We start from the raw sequence: 16,062 nt of genomic DNA, 5'->3' as shown, positions 1-16,062 counted from the left end.
TGGAGTAGCTGAAAGGAAGAATAGGACCATCATGGATATGGCAAGGAGTATGCTAAAGGCAAAGCATTTGCCAAATGATTATTGGGCTGAAGTTGTACACTGTGCAGTATATATTTTGAATAGGTGTCCAACAAAAGCAGTTATGAAGTGGGAGAAAGTGAGGAGTCACCCACATGAAAGTTTTAGGTTGTGTGACTTATGCACACATTCCAGATCAGCTAAGGAGGAAGTTGGATAGCAAAGGGGAGAAATGTATTTTCATTGGATACAGTGAGGAATCCAAAGCTTACAGGTTGTATATTCCATCTACCAAGAAGTTTTTTGTGAGCATAGATGTCCAATTCATTGAGGAGGAAGCTTGGGATGGAAGCATAGAGAAAACAGTGAATGTTAAACATTGTTTGTCTCATGATGAAGATGATGAGGAGATGGCTGAAATACATACCCAAACAACAATGCCAGCACAAGGATAGCAAGGGACACCCTTGAGGAGAAATGAAAGTGCTTCTCCAAGCACACCACAAGGAGGAAATTCAAGTGCTTCTTCAAGCACTTGTACACCAAATGAAAGAGGTAAGAAGTTCAGAAATTTAAGTGAAATTTATGATGAAGGTATGAATTCTTTGTTTGCTTTATATTGTCATGTTGATGACCCTATTCATTTCGAAGATGTAATTAAGGATAAGAAATGGATAGAAGCTATGGATGAGGAGATTAATGCCATAGAAAGAAACAAAACATGGGATTTGGTTGAACTACCAAAAGGAAAAGAAGTCATTGGAGTTAAATGGGTCTACAAGACCAAGAGTAATGTTGAAGGAAAAATATAAAGACTCAAAGCAAGGCTGGTTGTCAAAGGATATAAGCAGCAGTATGGGAGAGACTATGAGGAAACTTTCGCACCAGTTGCAAGAATGGAAACCGTGAGAGTAGTGTTGTCCATAGCAGCACAAAACAAGTGGAAAGTTTACCAAATGGACGTGAAGTCAGCATTCCTAAATGGAGTGTTAATGGAAGAGGTTTACATTGAACAACCTCTAGGCTATGAAAAGAAAGGCCAAAAGCACAAAGTGTGCAGATTGAAGAAAGCTCTTTATGGGCTGAAGTAAGCGCCAAGAGCATGGTACAGTAGGATAGATTCCTATCTACTGGAAAATGGATTTGACAAATGTGAGGGAGAACTCACCCTCTACATCAAAGAAAAGGATGGTAAATTTCTAATTGTTGTGTTATATGTTGATGATGTTATTTTCACAGGTAATGATGACTACCTTATTGAAAACTTCAAAATAGTGATGAAAGAAGAATTTGAGATCACTGACATGGGTTTGCTGAGATACTTCTTAGGAATAGAAGTAGATAAAAATGAAAATGGGATTTTTATTTCACAAGCAAAATATGTTAATGAAGTATTGGAGAGATTCAATACGCAGGACAGCAAGGCAGAAATCACTCCCGCAGTGATGGGATTAAAACTCAGCAAAGAGGACAGCAGCAAGGATTTTGATCCTAGTTTGTACAAGTGTATAGTTGGCAGCCTTATGTATTTGACTACAACTAGGCCAGATATAATGTTTGCTGTTAGTTTAATTTGCAGATTCATGGAGAGGCCAAAAGAAGCACATTGGTAGGCAGCGAAAAGAATTCTGAGGTATGTTAATGGTACTAAAAGATTTGACATTTTGTATACTACTTCAGAATGTTCAAATTTAATTGGATACACTGATAGTGATTGGGCTGGAAGTGTAGATGATCGGAAAAGCACATCCGGTTGTGTCTTTCACATGGGTTCAGGAGCCATTTCATGGGCTTCTAAGAAACAACCTATTGTAGCACTGTCTACAGCAGAGGCTGAATATGTGGCAGCTGCAACAGTAGCATGTCAAGTAGTTTGGATGAGAATAATGTTAAGGAGCTTAGGCCAAGAGCAGGCAAATGGAACTGTGATTTTTTGTGACAATAGCTCAGCTATTGCATTATCCAAGAATTCGGTGTTTCATAAGAGAACGAAACACATTGACACAAGGTTTCATTACATCAGGGAATTGGTAAGCAATGGAGAAATTGTTTTAAAACATTGCAGGACTCAGGAACAAGTTGCAGACATTCTAACAAAGCCATTGCACTAGAAAAGCTTTGAATTTTTGAGGAAATGTTTGGGTATGACTAATAACCCAGCAGTTGAAATTAAAGGGGAGTGTTGAAATTATACTTTCAACTGCCGTGCAGAAACATTAAAACAGTGACTGTAAAACTACTCCAGAAAACCGCTGAGCCTTATCGCACCGCCTTTCACGAGTTAGTGGTTTTCCTCCGAGGGACTCCGATACTGTACACCTTTCGACGCGTGTCCACAGTACTTTTTCCAAAACTATTTTTCATCGGGACGTATTGTTGGTTTGGTTTGGGCAAGTGATATTCGTCCGATTGCAAGGATGGATGATGACCGCTGATTAAAGTCAAAGCTGCGTACAGGCCTGCAGCAAACACATTGCATGAAGTTTTTGTTTTGACCGCTAGTATTCTCCGTAAAAGTAATAAATGAAATTTATTGTGATGGGTAGAACGTAGGTAAATTTTTTTAATTTTATTATTTTCTATTAGCGGGAGTATGGGCACAAGTAAATGTTGGTAGAATTTTAAATTTTATTGTTTTTTATCATGTACGAGAAGTATGGCATAGTAAACGCATGTAAGTTTTTTTTTGGTTGCATATGTAATATAATTTTTTTTTAGTATTGTATTGTAATGCAAGGGAAGAAACACACAACAATGCGAAACAAAAACAGAGCAGAGGGAGAATGTAACTTTTGTTAAAAAGGGAAATGCAATGTAAATGCAGCAGCGTGAGGGAAATATATGCAGCAGCGCATATGTATTTTTGTTGATTGAAATGTAATGTGAAGAATGGATATGTAAGATTTTTTTATTTACAACAGTAAATGTAAATGAAAAATTTACACACAACAGTGTAAATCTTTTCAAAAGGAGACAGAGTAATTTTTGTTGAAATGTTCTTGGTGTAATCCCTCAGGCAGAGGAAGAATATTTTTGTAACAGCAGTTGTCTTTGATTAATGAATACAAAGCTTTTGTGGGTGTGTGTAATACTCTGTTCTCAGAAAATAATTTGTTTATAGCTTCCCTGTGTTAAGATCCTGTGGCAAAAATAGAGCATTGTTCTCTGTTCAGTGATTTTGTTTTGGAATTTACCAGAAAATTCCCAACAGTATGTAATGTCGTGTAGTGTAAATATTCCGGTAAATGAAGGTAAATGAATAACTAGAAGAAGATGTATTCAAACCAACTGCTTATACGTGTTTTTGGTGGACCTCGTTCGCCCTTAAACTTGATTGGGTGGTAAGAAAATTGGAGCTTTTCCTCGTGGGAAAGGGAACCTCATGGGTATATTCAAGAGATTTTGTGGGTCGGGCTGTGCTATATCCATTATATTAAAATGCCAACTTTTGACCATTGATATGGTTGCCTTTGGAAGACTTCCGGATACCAAATGCGTCGGGAGTGTTATATATCCAATCTTTTTGAAACAAAAATACTTCTCTCAGTTCATCGAAAGAGCTATTTCGGAACCAGTAGCGCCTGCACCATCAAAATCGCTTTGATAATTCTTTGCAAAATATCATATGGTCTTTGATCTTTCTTCAATGATATTTCCATGGTCTCTTGTTTAGATGCCCATTTGTATTGTTGTATAACCATTTACTTTTGATGGTAGAACGCAGTGACCTTTTGATGTATCTTCTTAGAAATTTTCATGTATGGTGTTTGTTCGCATAGCGGATATTGGCAGTAATTTTAGCGGGAGATATGGAGCAGCAGAGACTGTGGATTGTAATTGTGATGGCAATGGTGATGATGCTTTTTCCATTCAATTTTTTGGCTACTGACTACACCGTCGACGATAGCGCACAGTGGAATATGGGCGTCAACTATAAGACCTGGGCTTCTGGCAAAACATTTGTTGTGGGCGAAAAACTCGGTATGTAAAATCACAAATTATAGCAAAACCCAAAATGAATATTTGATGATACTGTTGCAACTGAAGATATATATTAACGAGTGGTAATTGAATATAATGCAGTGTTCAAATACACGCCCGGCACGTACACTCTGCTGGTTGTGAACAAGGCAGTGTACGATTCGTGCACCACTAGTTACGCCGTAAGGCGTTTCCCTCTGGAAACAACTCCCCTGGCTGTTGCGCTGGCACAATCTGCACCCTATAATAGATTGTTAGACAATTAAAACATTTTACACCGTTGGATCTGGACCGAACTGACTCCTTAGTTTATGCCTGGCCACTGCTAGGGAAAACGCCCATATAAACCTTCCCAAATCCCCTGGCGTAATACATTTTCGTGCCTAAATCCACTGGTGGCGATGCGGAGTTCCTTGTAAATGAATCTATGGGGCCAAAAAAATCCTGCTCCCATTCTTCGATCTTTTCTCTGTATTTCGTTTTTTTGAGAAACACAGCGGCAAACGCCAGCGAGAAGAAAACCAAATCTGCCACTGTAATGCCTGGTATGAGCCCTACGCGCGGACGCCTGGAATTCCTTTTAGCGAATGATGGTAAACTTGAGATATTGGCTTTCCTTACCTTTCCCACATTTGCAATAATATCTGCTCTGAGTATTTTACTGGATTTTGGTACACCCATTCTGTACATTTAGATAGAATTGTTTTGCACTGGGGATTCAAGCTAGGTTTGTGGATCATCCTATTTTTGTTACAGATCATGGCTGCCACTGTTGGAAGGTTTATGGGTGCTCAGGGGACTTCGTTCTTGAGAAACGGAGAGAAGAAAAATTCGCCAGCCAGGAGGAATGTAGCAGTGATGGCCTCTGTTGGTCTGATGGAGGTGTTTTCTTGATTTGGGCAGGCAATGTGCTATCTGGAACATCATCAAATGGCGTGCATCATGCTGGTATACTTGAAGAATGGTTTGGATTTCATTAGTGGAATGAACGTGTTCCGATCCTAGTTCTCACCATAGTCCTTATTTTAGCTCCGTTGGTGTCTTTCAAGAGAGTGGGTAAGTCTGCTTTGCTCATCCTAATAAGCATTTTTTAGCACTGATTTTCAGATATGTCATATTTCATTTGGGCCTTTTCACAGCTATCAGGGATTTAAATGTCTAGAGTCTTTCAAGAGAGTGGGTAAATCTGCTTTGCTCATCCTGATAAGAATTTTTTAGCACTGATTTTGAGATATATCATATTTCATTTGGGCCTTTTCACAGCTATCAGGGATTTAAATGTCAAGAAACTGTTGTAATTAGATGAGGGGATTCAACATATCTTATAAAAGTCTTTTTATTTGATTACAGAATCATATACTGGGAACAAATTATTTCTTTCTCCTCTGTTATTTTTTTTCTTCTTCTGATGGTTTTTGAAAAAATCTCACTCCCTTTGTTGTTAGAACAACCGATCATAATCAGTATTTTCTGTTTGAGGAGACCAATTTGTTGGAAGATTATGGATAGGGATGCAACATAAGGTGAATTACCAGTTTATCACTGCTTTTATTCAGTGACATTTCCCAAGTTGAATCTTGGTAAATATGTGATAGTCCCTTGCTTTTAATCACTGAATCCAGTGTTTGAACTTGAGTCTGTTTCTGTTCATCCTGAGTATTTTACTGGATTTTGGTACACCCATTCTGTACATTTAGATAGAATTGTTTTGCACTGGGGATTCAAGCTAGGTTTGTGGATCATCCTATTTTTGTTACAGATCATGGCTTCCGCTGTTGGAAGGTTTATGGGTGCTCAGGGGACTTCGTTCTTGAGAAACGGAGAGAAGAAAAATTTGCCAGCCAGGAGGAATGTAGCAGTGATGGCCTCTGTTGGTCTGATGGAGGTGTTTTCTTGATTTGGGCAGGTGATGTGCTATCTGGAACATCATCAAATGGCGTGCATCATGCTGGTATACTTGAAGAATGGTTTGGATTTCATTGGTGGAATGAACGTGTTCCGATCCTAGTTCTCACCATAGTCCTTATTTTATCTCCGTTGGTGTCTTTCAAGAGAGTGGGTAAGTCTGCTTTGCTCATCCTAATAAGCATTTTTTAGCACTGATTTTCAGATATGTCATATTTCATTTGGGCCTTTTCACAGCTATCAGGGATTTAAATGTCTAGAGTCTTTCAAGAGAGTGGATAAATCTGCTTTGCTCATCCTGATAAGAATTTTGAAGCACTGATTTTGAGATATATCATATTTCATTTGGGCCTTTTCACAGCTGTCAGGGATTTAAATGTCAAGAAACTGTTGTAATTAGATGAGGGGATTCAACATATCTTATAAAAGTCTTTTTATTTGATTACAGAATCATATACTGGGAACAAATTATTTCTTTCTCCTCTGTTATTTTTTTTCTGCTTCTAATGGTTTTTGAAAAAATCTCACTCCCTTTGTTGTTAGAACAACCGATCATAATCAGTATTTTCTGTTTGAGGAGACCAATTTGTTGGAAGATTATGGATAGGGATGCAACATAAGGTGAATTACCAGTTTATCACTGCTTTTATTCAGTGATATTTCCCAAGTTGAATCTTGGTAAATATGTGATAGTCCCTTGCTTTTAATCACTGAATCCAGTGTTTGAACTTGAGTCTGTTTCTGTTCATCTGACTTTAGATCATAATTGCATCGTGTTTAATATGTTGGAGATCAAGGGAGACCCTCGTACCTTGTGAAGAGTTTAACTATTTGCAATCATTGATTTAGAAGCAGTCCGTTGATATTTTTTTTACAGGCTTCTGTTAGAAAGGAATCAAGATAAGATGAATTGAAAAGTAATTCAATCTAAACATTGTAGGTTATGCATTTTAGGTCGTAGGCTGAATTAGCCCAGTTTTGAGGGTAATATCCAAGGATAAATAGTATATCGTGTGGGAATATTTAAGCATGTATGTTACAACTAGAGTATTTTAAAAGTACTGCTTGAATTGAAACTTCGACCCAATTTTTGCATTGTGAGCAGTTTAGCAAGCTGAAACACTAACAACTTGTTTCTGTTTAACAAAGTTGAAGTGTTCTATGAAGCATACATGGCTTGACATGCTTTATTAGTGTCTCTTTTTTCTTAGATTCCTTTCATTTTTGTTTGAATGGTCAATTATCTGGTGCCACTTTTATATTACTTTGGGCATGATTCCTATCTTATATATGGCTTTGAATTAGAAATCTCTATGTCTGATGGAGGTGTTTTCTTGATTTGGGCAGGCGATGTGCTATCTGGAACATCATCAAATGGCGTGCATCATGCTGGTATACTTGAAGAATGGTTTGGATTTCATTTGGTGGAATGGACGTGTTCCGATCCTAAGTCTGCTTTGCTCATCCTGACAAGCATTTTTTAGCACTGATTTTCAGATATATCATATTTCATTTGGGCCTTTTCATAGCTATCAGGGATTTAAATGTCTAGAGTCTTTCAAGAGAGTGGGTAAGTCTGCTTTGCTCATCCTGATAAGCATTTTTTAGCACTGATTTTGAGATATATCATATTTCATTTGGGCCTTTTCACAGCTATCAGGGATTTAAATGTCTAGAAACTGTTGTAATTATATGAGTGGATTCAACATATCTTGGGAATGTCACATACTTATGGCATCTGCTTAACGATTTATCTGACTTTTCATGTTGCCCTGTTAGAAATGGCGTATGGCATATACATTCAAGGATGTGGATCATCGGTTATTCCTTAGGAGTTGTGATGTTCAAATCTTGATGCCTATATTGATGTGTTCATTTCCATGAATTTGCAGATTCTTTGAAATTCACTTCTGCATTATCAGTTGCACTTGCTGTTGTATTTGTTGTGATTATGGCTGGTATTGCGATATAATGTTGTTCAGTGGCACCGTCAAAGCACCAAGATTGTTACCAGATATTGTGGATTTTACTTCGTTCTTGAAGCTTTTCACTGTGGTACCAGCTATTGTGACTGCTTACATCTGTCATTACAATGGTATGGATTATTTTCCTCCATCTCTGGTCCTGCAGTGTAGTATCTTAGAGTTCATTAGTTGAATTTGCATTTAAAATTATGTTATAATGAATTGTGATGTCTTTGCGCCATGCAGTTCATTCCATATACAATGAACTTGAGGACCCTTCAGAAATGCAGCCCATTGTTCACACATCATTGGTATTGTGCTCAATTGTATACATAAGTACAAGCTTTTTTGGCTTTCTTCTATTTGGAGACCAGACCATGGATGATGTCCTGGCCAATTTTGACACCAACTTGGGAGTTCCCTACTGTGTTGTGCTGAATGACATTGTTCGTGTGACGTATGTTGTACATCTGATGTTGGTCTCTCCTCTCATTTTTTTTGCCCCGAGACTTAATCTTGATGGGCTTGTGTTTCCAGCAAAAAGCATCTTGTTTTGGATAATAAGAGGTTCATTTTGATCACTGCTGGGTTAATTGGAATCGTTTTCCTTGGGGCATCATTCATACCAAGTATCTGGGATGCATTTCAATTCACAGGGGCCACAGCAGCAGTTTGTATTGGGTTCATCTTCCCAGCTTCCATTCTTCTCAGGTAGAAAAAAAGTTGTTTTTCATTTCTGGTTTCGTCTTTCACCTTGCTTGTATGTAACTTCTAACCTCAATTATTTTTTAATTGCAGAGACCCCCATGGAATCTCAACCAGGAAGGACATATTCATCGCATTGCTCATGATTTTTCTGGCAGTAGTTTCAAGTTCTATTGCTATAGTGAGTGACATTAATTCTTTGTTCAACAAGAAGGAGGAAGGCCCTCCACTATCTTGAGAATGATTTTTTATGAGGAGCAGGTGGTGCACATACATATAAAGATTATTTGGAACAGAACCGAGAAAAGAACGCTGATTTGGGAATTTGCTTGTAGAATTGTGAAGAGTGGATAAACTTGTGTAAAGCCTTGTACCATCCTGCCATAGTCGCTCGGCCTTCTAGTTAAAGATACTACTGTATTTGTAGTTGTAAACATTGAAAAGGAATATAGTTGATCTCGCATCAATGATTGAGCGATTTAACTAATCATCCATGAATAGTTGAGAGCTTGTCAAGCAGAAGATTGAAGGTCTGGTTTCTGTCAATAATACTCAACCTCACATAAGTTTGAGGTGCACCAAAATGCATCCCACTGCGTGTGATGATTCCATTGCTCTTCAATAACTTCTCACAATCTTCATCCTCCTTTCCTTCACATTTTAGCCCTGCAAAAGCTGCAACTTCTCACAATCTTCATCCTCCTTTCCTTCACATTTTAGCCCTGCAAAAGCTGCACTGATACAAACGGCCAGAGTAAGAGTAATTAGTCCATTTTGCCAAGTATTTTCATTTCAACCATTTAAAGTAGAGACATCAACTCAGTTCCAACATTCATTGATGTCTCTACTTCAATAGACAGATAGACCCATTTGAAATATACATGCCTTACAACTATCAGGGATTTACATGTCTAGAAACTGTTGTAATTATATGAGGGGATTCAACATATCTTGGGAATGTCACATACTGATGGCATCTGCTTAACGATTTGTCTGACTTTTCATGTTGCCCTGTTAGAAATGGCATATGGAATATACATTCAAGGATGTGGATCATGGGTTATTCCTTAGGAGTTGTGATGTTCAAATCTTGATGCCTATATTGATGTGTTCATTTCCATGAATTTTCAGATTCTTTGAGATTCACTTCTGCATTATCAGTTGCACTTGCTGTTTTATTTGTTGTGATTACGGCTGGTATTGTGATTGTAAAGTTGTTCAGTGGCACTGTCAAAGCACCAAGATTGTTACCAGATATTGTGGATTTTACTTCGTTCTTGAAGCTTTTCACTGTGGTACCAGTTATTGTGACTGCTTACATCTGTCATTACAATGGTATGGATTATTTTCCTCCATCTCTGGCCCTGCAGTGTAGTATCTTAGAGTTCATTAGTTGAATTTGCATTTAAAATTATGTTATAATGAATTGTGATGTCTTTGTGCCATGCAGTTCATTCCATATACAATGAACTTGAGGACCCTTCAGAAATGCAGTCCATTGTTCGCACATCATTGGCATTGTGCTCAATTGTATACACAAGTACAAGCTTTTTTGGCTTTCTTCTATTTGGAGACCAGACCATGGATGATGTCCTGGCCAATTTTGACACCAACTTGTGAGTTCCCTACAGTGTTGTGCTGAATGACATTGTTCGTGTGACCTATGTTATACATCTGATGGCGTTCTTTCCTCTCATTTTTTTTGCCCTAAGACTTAATCTTGATGGGCTTGTCTTTCCAGCGAAAAAGCATCTTGTTTTGGATAATAAGTGGTTCATTTTGATCACTGCTGGGTTAATTGGAATCGTTTTCCTTGGGCATCATTCATACCAGGTATCTGGGATGCATTTCAATTCACAGGGGCCACAGCAGCAGTTTGTATTGGGTTCATCTTCCCAGCTTCCATTGCTCTCAGGTAGAAAAAAAGTTGTTTTTCATTTCTGGTTTCGTCTTTCACCTTGCTTGTATGTAACTTCTAACCTCAATTATTTTTTAATTGCAGAGACACCCATGGAATCTCAACCAGGAAGGACATATTCATCGCATTGTTCATGATTTTTCTGGCAGTAGTTTCAAGTTCAATTGCTATAGTGAGTGACATTAATTCTTTGTTCAACAAAAAGGAGGAAGGCCCTCCACGATCTTGAGAATGATTTTTTATGAGGAGCAGGTGGTGCACATACATATAAAGATTATTTGGAACAGGACAGAGAAAAGAACGCTGATTTGGGAATTTGCTTGTAGAATTGTGAAGAGTGGATAAACTTGTGTAAAGCCTTGTATCATCCTGCCATGGTTGGTCGGCCTTCTAGTTAAAGATACTACTGTATTTGTAGTTGTAAACATTGAAAAGGAATATAGTTGATCTCGCATCAATGATTGAGCGATTCAACTAATCATCCATGAATAGTTGAGAGCCTGTCAAGCAGAAGATTGAAGGTCTGGTTTCTGTCAATAATACTCAACCTCACATAAGTTTGAGGTGCGCCAAAATGCATCCCACTGTGTGTGATGATCCCATTGCTCTTCAATAACTTATCACAATCTTCATCCTCCTTTCCTTCACATTTTAGCCCTGCAAAAGCTGCATTGATACAGACAGCCAGAGTAAGAGTAATTAGTCCATTTTGCCAAGTATTTTCATTTCAACCATTTAAAGTAGAGACATCAACTCAGTTCCACCATTCATTGATGTCTCTACTTCAACAGACAGATAGACCCATTTGAAATATACATACCTTACAGCTATTAGGGATTTACATGTCTAGAAACTGTTGTAATTATATGAGGGGATTCAACATATCTTGGGAATGTCACATACTGATGGCATCTACTTAACGATTTGTATGACTTTTCATGTTGCCCTGTTAGAAATGGCATATGGAATATACATTCAAGGATGTGGATCATGGGTTATTCCTTAGGAGTTGTGATGTTCAAATCTTGATGCCTATATTGATGTGTTCATTTCCATGAATTTGCAGATTCTTTGAGATTCACTTCTGCATTATCAGTTGCACTTGCTGTTGTATTTGTTGTGATTACGGCTGGTATTTTGATTGTAAAGTTGATCAGTGGCATCGTCAAAGCACCAAGATTGTTACCAGATATTGAAGATTTTACTTCGTTCTTGAAGCTTTTCACTGTGGTACCAGTTATTGTGACTGCTTACATCTGTCATTACAATGGTATGGATTATTTTCCTCCATCTCTGGCCCTGTAGTGTAGTATCTTAGAGTTCATTAGTTGAATTTGCATTTAAAATTATGTTATAATGAATTGTGATGTCTTTGCGCCATGCAGTTCATTCCATATACAATGAACTTGAGGACCCTTCAGAAATGCAGCCCATTGTTCGCACATCATTGGCATTGTGCTCAATTGTATATACAAGTACAAGCTTTTTTGGCTTTCTTCTATTTGTAGACCAGACCATGGATGATGTCCTGGCCAATTTTGACACCAAGTTGGGAGTTCCCTACAGTGTTGTGCTAAATGAGATTGTTCGTGTGACCTATGTTGTACATCCGATGGCGGTCTTTCCTCTCATTTTTTTTGCCCTAATACTTAATCTTGATGGGCTTGTCTTTCCAGCGAAAAAGCATCTTGTTTTGGATAATAAGTGGTTCATTTTGATCACTGCTGGGTTAATTGGAATTGTTTTCCTTGGGGCATCATTCATACCAAGTATCTGGGATGCATTTCAATTCACAGGGGCCACAACAACAGTTTGTATTGGGTTCATCTTCCCAGCTTCCATTGCTCTCAGGTAGAAAAAAAGTTGTTTTTCATTTCTGGTTTCGTCTTTCACCTTGCTTGTATGTAACTTCTAACCTCAATTATTTTTTAATTGCAGAGACACCCATGGAATCTCAACCAGGAAGGACATATTCATCGCATAGTTCATGATTTTTCTGGCAGTAGTTTCAAGTTCAATTGCTATAGTGAGTACCATTAATTCTTTGTTCAACAAAAAGGAGGAAGGCCCTCCACGATCTTGAGAATGATTTTTTATGAGGAGCAGGTGGTGCACATACATATAAAGATTATTTGGAACAAGACCGAGAAAAGAACGCTGATTTGGGAATTTGCTTGTAGAATTGTGAAGAGTGGATAAACTTGTGTAAAGCCTTGTATCATCCTGCCATGGTTGCTCGGCCTTCTAGTTAAAGATACTACTGTATTTGTAGTTGTAAACATTGAAAAGGAATATAGTTGATGTTGCATCAATGATTGAGCGATTCAACTAATCATCCATGAATAGTTGAGAGCCTGTCAAGCAGAAGATTGAAGGTCTGGTTTCTGTCAATAATACTCAACCTCACATAAGTTTGAGGTGCACCAAAATGCATCCCACTGTGTGTGATGATTCCATTGCTCTTCAATAACTTATCACAATCTTCATCCTCCTTTCCTTCACATTTTAGCCCTGCAAAAGCTACATTGATACAGACGGCCAGAGTAAGAGTAATTAGTCCATTTTGCCAAGTATTTTCATTTCAACCATTTAAAGTAGAGACATCAACTCAGTTCCACCATTCATTGATGTCTCTACTTCAACAGACAGATAGACCCATTTGAAATATACATACCTTACAGCTATCAGGGATTTAAATGTCTAGAAACTGTTGTAATTATATGAGGGGATTCAACATATCTTGGGAATGTCACATACTTATGGCATCTGCTTAACGATTTATCTGACTTTTCATGTTGCCCTGTTAGAAATGGCATATGGCATATACATTCAAGGATGTGGATCATGGGTTATTCCTTAGGAGTTGTGATGTTCAAATCTTGATGCCTATATTGATGTGTTCATTTCCATGAATTTGCAGATTCTTTGAAATTCACTTCTGCATTATCAGTTGCACTTGCTGTTATATTTGTTGTGATTACGGCTGGTATTGCGATTGTAAAGTTGTTCAGTGGCACTGTCAAAGCACCAAGATTGTTACCAGATATTGTGGATTTTACTTCGTTCTTGCAGCTTTTCACTGTGGTACCAGTTATTGTGACTGCTTACATCTGTCATTACAATGGTATGGATTATTTTCCTCCATCTCTAGTCCTGTAGTGTAGTATCTTAGAGTTCATTAGTTGAATTTGCATTTAAAATTATGTTATAATGAATTGTGATGTCTTTGCGCCATGCAGTTCATTCCATATACAATGAACTTGAAGACCCTTCAGAAATGCAGCCCATTGTTCGCACATCATTGGTATTGTGCTCAATTGTATACATAAGTACAAGCTTTTTTGGCTTTCTTCTATTTGGAGACCAGACCATGGATGATGTCCTGGCCAATTTTGACACCAACTTGGGATTTCCCTACAGTGTTGTGCTGAATGACATTGTTCGTGTGACCTATGTTGTGCATCTGATTCTGGTCTTTCCTCTCATTTTTTTTCCCCTGAGACTTAATCTTGATGGGCTTGTCTTTCCAACGAAAAAGCATCTTGTTTTGGATAATAAGAGGTTCACTTTGATCACTGCTGGGTTAATTGGAATCGTTTTCCTCGGGTCATCATTCATACCAAGTATCTGGGATGCATTTCAATTCACAGGGGCCACAACAACAGTTTGTATTGGGTTCATCTTCCCAGCTTCCATTGCTCTCAGGTAGAAAAAAAGTTGTTTTTCATTTCTGGTTTTGTCTTTCACCTTGCTTGCATGTAACTTCTAACCTCAATTATTTTTTAATTGCAGAGACACCCATGGAATCTCAACCAGGAAGGACATATTTATCGCATTGTTCATGATTTTTCTGGCAGTAGTTTCAAGTTCAATTGCTATAGTGAGTGACATTAATTCTTTGTTCAACAAAAAGGTGGAAGGCCCTCCACGATCTTGAGAATGATTTTTTATGAGTAGGTGGTGCACATACATATAAAGATTATTTGGAACAGAACCGAGAAAAGAACGCTGATTTGGGAATTTGCTTGTAGAATTGTGAAGAGTGGATAAACTTTTGTAAAGCCTTGTATCATCCTGCCATGGTCGCTCGGCCTTCTAGTTAAAGATACTACTGTATTTGTAGTTCTAAACATTGAAAAGGAATATAGTTGATCTCACATCAATGATTGAGCGATTCAACTTATCATCCATGAATAGTTGAAAGCCTGTCAAGCAAAAGATTGAAGGTCTGGATTCTGTCAATAATACTCAACTTCACATAAGTTTGAGGTGCACCAAAATGCATCCCACTGCGTGTGACGATTCCATTGCTCTTCAATAACTTATCACAATCTTCATCCTCCTTTCCTTCACATTTTAGCCCTGCAAGAGCTGCATTGATACAGACGGCCAGAGTAAGAGTAATTAGTCCATTTTGCCAAGTATTTTCATTTCAACCATTTAAAGTAGAGACATCAACTTAGTTCCACCATTCATTGATGTCTCTACTTCAATAGACAGATAGACCCATTTGAAATGTACATACCTTACATGACATGCATAAGTACCAGTCAAACTCCAAGCCATTGAGTACACACATGCACACAAAAACAAGCATACACATACAGACCCAGAGAAACAGAGTACAAGGTCTGCCAACATTCAAGTTACAAGTGAGAAAGAAGAGGTAGCACAGCAAATTGCATATAATTGTAAAAGAATCAACATTACTTACCCAATCCGACTTCCTGCATGACCTGTACTTTTAGATACCGTGAACAGCATAAGATCTTGATCTGCAGGAGCAGTGATAGGGGTGTAATGTGGCCAGTAATAGGCTAAATCGTAGAGAAAAGTGGATGTTGGGTTCAAGCAAGCTAGTAATGGAAGAGAATAACAAAGCTAAAAAGTTGTGAGGTAAGAGACAAATGAATGTAAAAAAAAATAGAACTAATACAAAACTAACTGACCTGAAAGAAATTCAGTGAAATCTTAGTGGGAATGCCAAGATCCATGGATTAGATCTGATGAAGTCTTTTTATTGAAAAAAGGGTTCCAAATCAATTCAAAATTGAAATACGGAGGCTGAGGAGAGAGTGCCAGTCTAGATCTAGGTGGGAAGGTATACTCCAGAGGAAGCAAATCTGAACTTCATTAAAAAAAAAGTAGTGAGTGATCCATTTAGCTTAGAAATAAATAAAATTCAATGAAGAAACAAGTCTAAATCAATACTCTGCAAAAAAAAATGATGTATTTCTAATCCTCTCAACAAACGAACCTAGTTGACAAATGCAACAACCTGAAAAGAAATTAAACCAAAAACAAATGATAATTAGAGAATACAATTACATTAAGGGAAAATGACTTACTTTGCTGCAGTGGCCAAATCTGGGTTTAATTTTTTTTTATCTCACGTAAGTAACAGAGATTATTTCTCTAAGAAACATTATGGTTTCATTGACAACAAAAAGAGGTTGGTGGAGAAATGTATTATTTACCAATAAACGAGAAACGTGTACAGAATCACATTATTGGTAACTTAACAACCAGGTCGATGCAATGAAATTATATTGAGATCCATGTTTGATATCC

General features: G+C 37.7%; 1 protein-coding gene and 3 pseudogenes across 3 annotated transcripts; all 4 read left to right on the top strand.

The window, feature by feature from the left end:
- The first annotated feature begins 4,758 nt into the window (after window positions 1-4,758).
- Window positions 4,759-8,811, top strand: LOC149266640 (amino acid transporter AVT6A-like; annotated as a pseudogene).
- A 782-nt stretch (window positions 8,812-9,593) lies between these two features.
- Window positions 9,594-11,313, top strand: LOC149266639 (amino acid transporter AVT6A-like; annotated as a pseudogene). The gene is made up of 4 exons (XR_016255187.1): window positions 9,594-9,621; window positions 9,705-9,908; window positions 10,024-10,488; window positions 10,576-11,313. The product of XR_016255187.1 is annotated as an amino acid transporter AVT6A-like (transcript).
- A 133-nt stretch (window positions 11,314-11,446) lies between these two features.
- LOC149266638 (amino acid transporter AVT6A-like) lies at window positions 11,447-12,686 on the top strand (annotated as a pseudogene). The gene is made up of 4 exons (XR_016255186.1): window positions 11,447-11,474; window positions 11,558-11,761; window positions 11,877-12,342; window positions 12,430-12,686. The product of XR_016255186.1 is annotated as an amino acid transporter AVT6A-like (transcript).
- A 614-nt stretch (window positions 12,687-13,300) lies between these two features.
- Window positions 13,301-14,560, top strand: LOC149266637 (amino acid transporter AVT6A-like). Its single transcript, XM_089408877.1, has 4 exons — window positions 13,301-13,328; window positions 13,412-13,615; window positions 13,731-14,196; window positions 14,284-14,560. The coding sequence occupies exons 1-4, from the start codon at window positions 13,301-13,303 to the stop codon at window positions 14,426-14,428; spliced, it is 843 nt and encodes a 280-aa protein (XP_089265003.1). The 3' UTR covers window positions 14,429-14,560.
- Window positions 14,561-16,062: the final 1,502 nt, after the last annotated feature.

The sequence above is a fragment of the Pinus tabuliformis genome, chromosome 6 (genome assembly GCF_031772625.1).
Source record: "Pinus tabuliformis cultivar Carrire ecotype Pingquan chromosome 6, CPIR1, whole genome shotgun sequence".
Classification (NCBI taxonomy): Eukaryota; Viridiplantae; Streptophyta; class Pinopsida; order Pinales; family Pinaceae; genus Pinus; species Pinus tabuliformis.
This window is presented reverse-complemented; position numbering and strand designations above follow the sequence as displayed.